The sequence below is a fragment of the Podospora anserina genome, chromosome 4 (assembly GCF_000226545.1).
Source record: "Podospora anserina S mat+ genomic DNA chromosome 4, supercontig 4".
Classification (NCBI taxonomy): Eukaryota; Fungi; Ascomycota; class Sordariomycetes; order Sordariales; family Podosporaceae; genus Podospora; species Podospora anserina.
Window position 1 is genome coordinate 624,264 of NW_001914850.1, and position 1,177 is coordinate 625,440.

Genomic DNA, 1,177 nt, shown 5'->3' on the forward strand with positions numbered 1-1,177 from the left:
TTCAACTCCCGACTTGCGAAAATCTGCTGTCCCCCACACCCAATCTCAAACAAACACCCATGCACCTGCAACCCCCGCTCCTCGATCGCCTCCCTCACCGTCACATTCGCCATCAAGACATTGACCCCCGCCTCAACATTCAACTCCGCAATCTTGGTCCCCCTAGCCCTCTCATCCTTCATCGCATCCAGCACCTCCTTATTAGCATACCTCACCGCCCTCAACGGCGCAAGCCACGTATCCAGCACCCCCCCAACCCTGGAGTCGCCCAGGGCAGCAGCGGCACCGCCGCAGGAAGTGTGCCCGCATAAAACGACATGCTTGACCTTGAGGTGGGCAACCGCGTATTCGATCACGGCCGAGGTGTTGATGTCGGTTGGGGCGATGATGTTGGCTATGTTGCGGTGGACGAAGACGTCGCCGGGTTGGAGGCCTAGGATTGTGGTTTCCGGGCAGCGGGAGTCGGAGCAGCCTAGCCAGACTGGTGGGAGTCTGTTAGCTTGAGGACTGTTTGAGAGAGGGGAAAATGGCTTACGGATCTGGGGTGTTTGCCCGTCTGCGAGCTTGGGGAAGAAGTGGGGGTTTTGGTGGGATTTGTACCCGGCCCAGGCGTTGTTGGAGCTGAGGGCGTAGAGGAAGTGGTCGTCTGGGTGGAGGGGCATGTTAGTTGGCTGCTTTTCAAGGATGTGAAAAGGGAATATCGACGAGGTTTCGCTTACCCTCCATCGTTTTATTCGTTGAAGATATATGTAAGTGATGTAAGTAAGTAAGTCGGTGGTGTAGGAAGTAAGGTAGGTAGCTCCTGCTGTGCTACTGCTCAGAGAAAGAGATTGGAGAAAACAAGTCGAAACCTAAAATCAGGAAGGATGGTTCCCAGAATATAAAACAAGAGTCCAGTTGGCAGCGCGCGATTTTTGTCGTGTAAGTCGGGTCGTCCGGGGATTGTGGTCAGGTACACAAAGTGTATGTTGGGGGGGTGGGCTGAGAGTGAAAGGTCCAAGTCAGGGAAGTCAGGTTCAAATCAAAAAAAACCCCCGGGGGGGGGGGGGGGGGGGGGGGGGGGGCTTTCCACCCGGTTTTTTTTTTTTTTCAACCGTCAATTATACCCTTACCCCTCCCCCCCTCTCCCTCCACTCCCTCCCCCTCCCCCTTAACTCGCATTACCTTCCCTCTCTTC

General features: G+C 55.2%; 1 protein-coding gene across 1 annotated transcript; it reads right to left on the reverse strand.

Annotated features, from left to right (window-relative positions):
* Nucleotides 1-2: 2 nt before the first annotated feature.
* On the reverse strand, nucleotides 3-662 carry PODANS_4_9090 (uncharacterized protein; the record flags this gene model as incomplete). The annotated part of the gene is made up of 1 exon (XM_001905880.1): nucleotides 3-662. A coding segment is annotated over one exon (660 nt), but the record flags the coding sequence as incomplete, so codon positions are not given.
* Nucleotides 663-1,177: the final 515 nt, after the last annotated feature.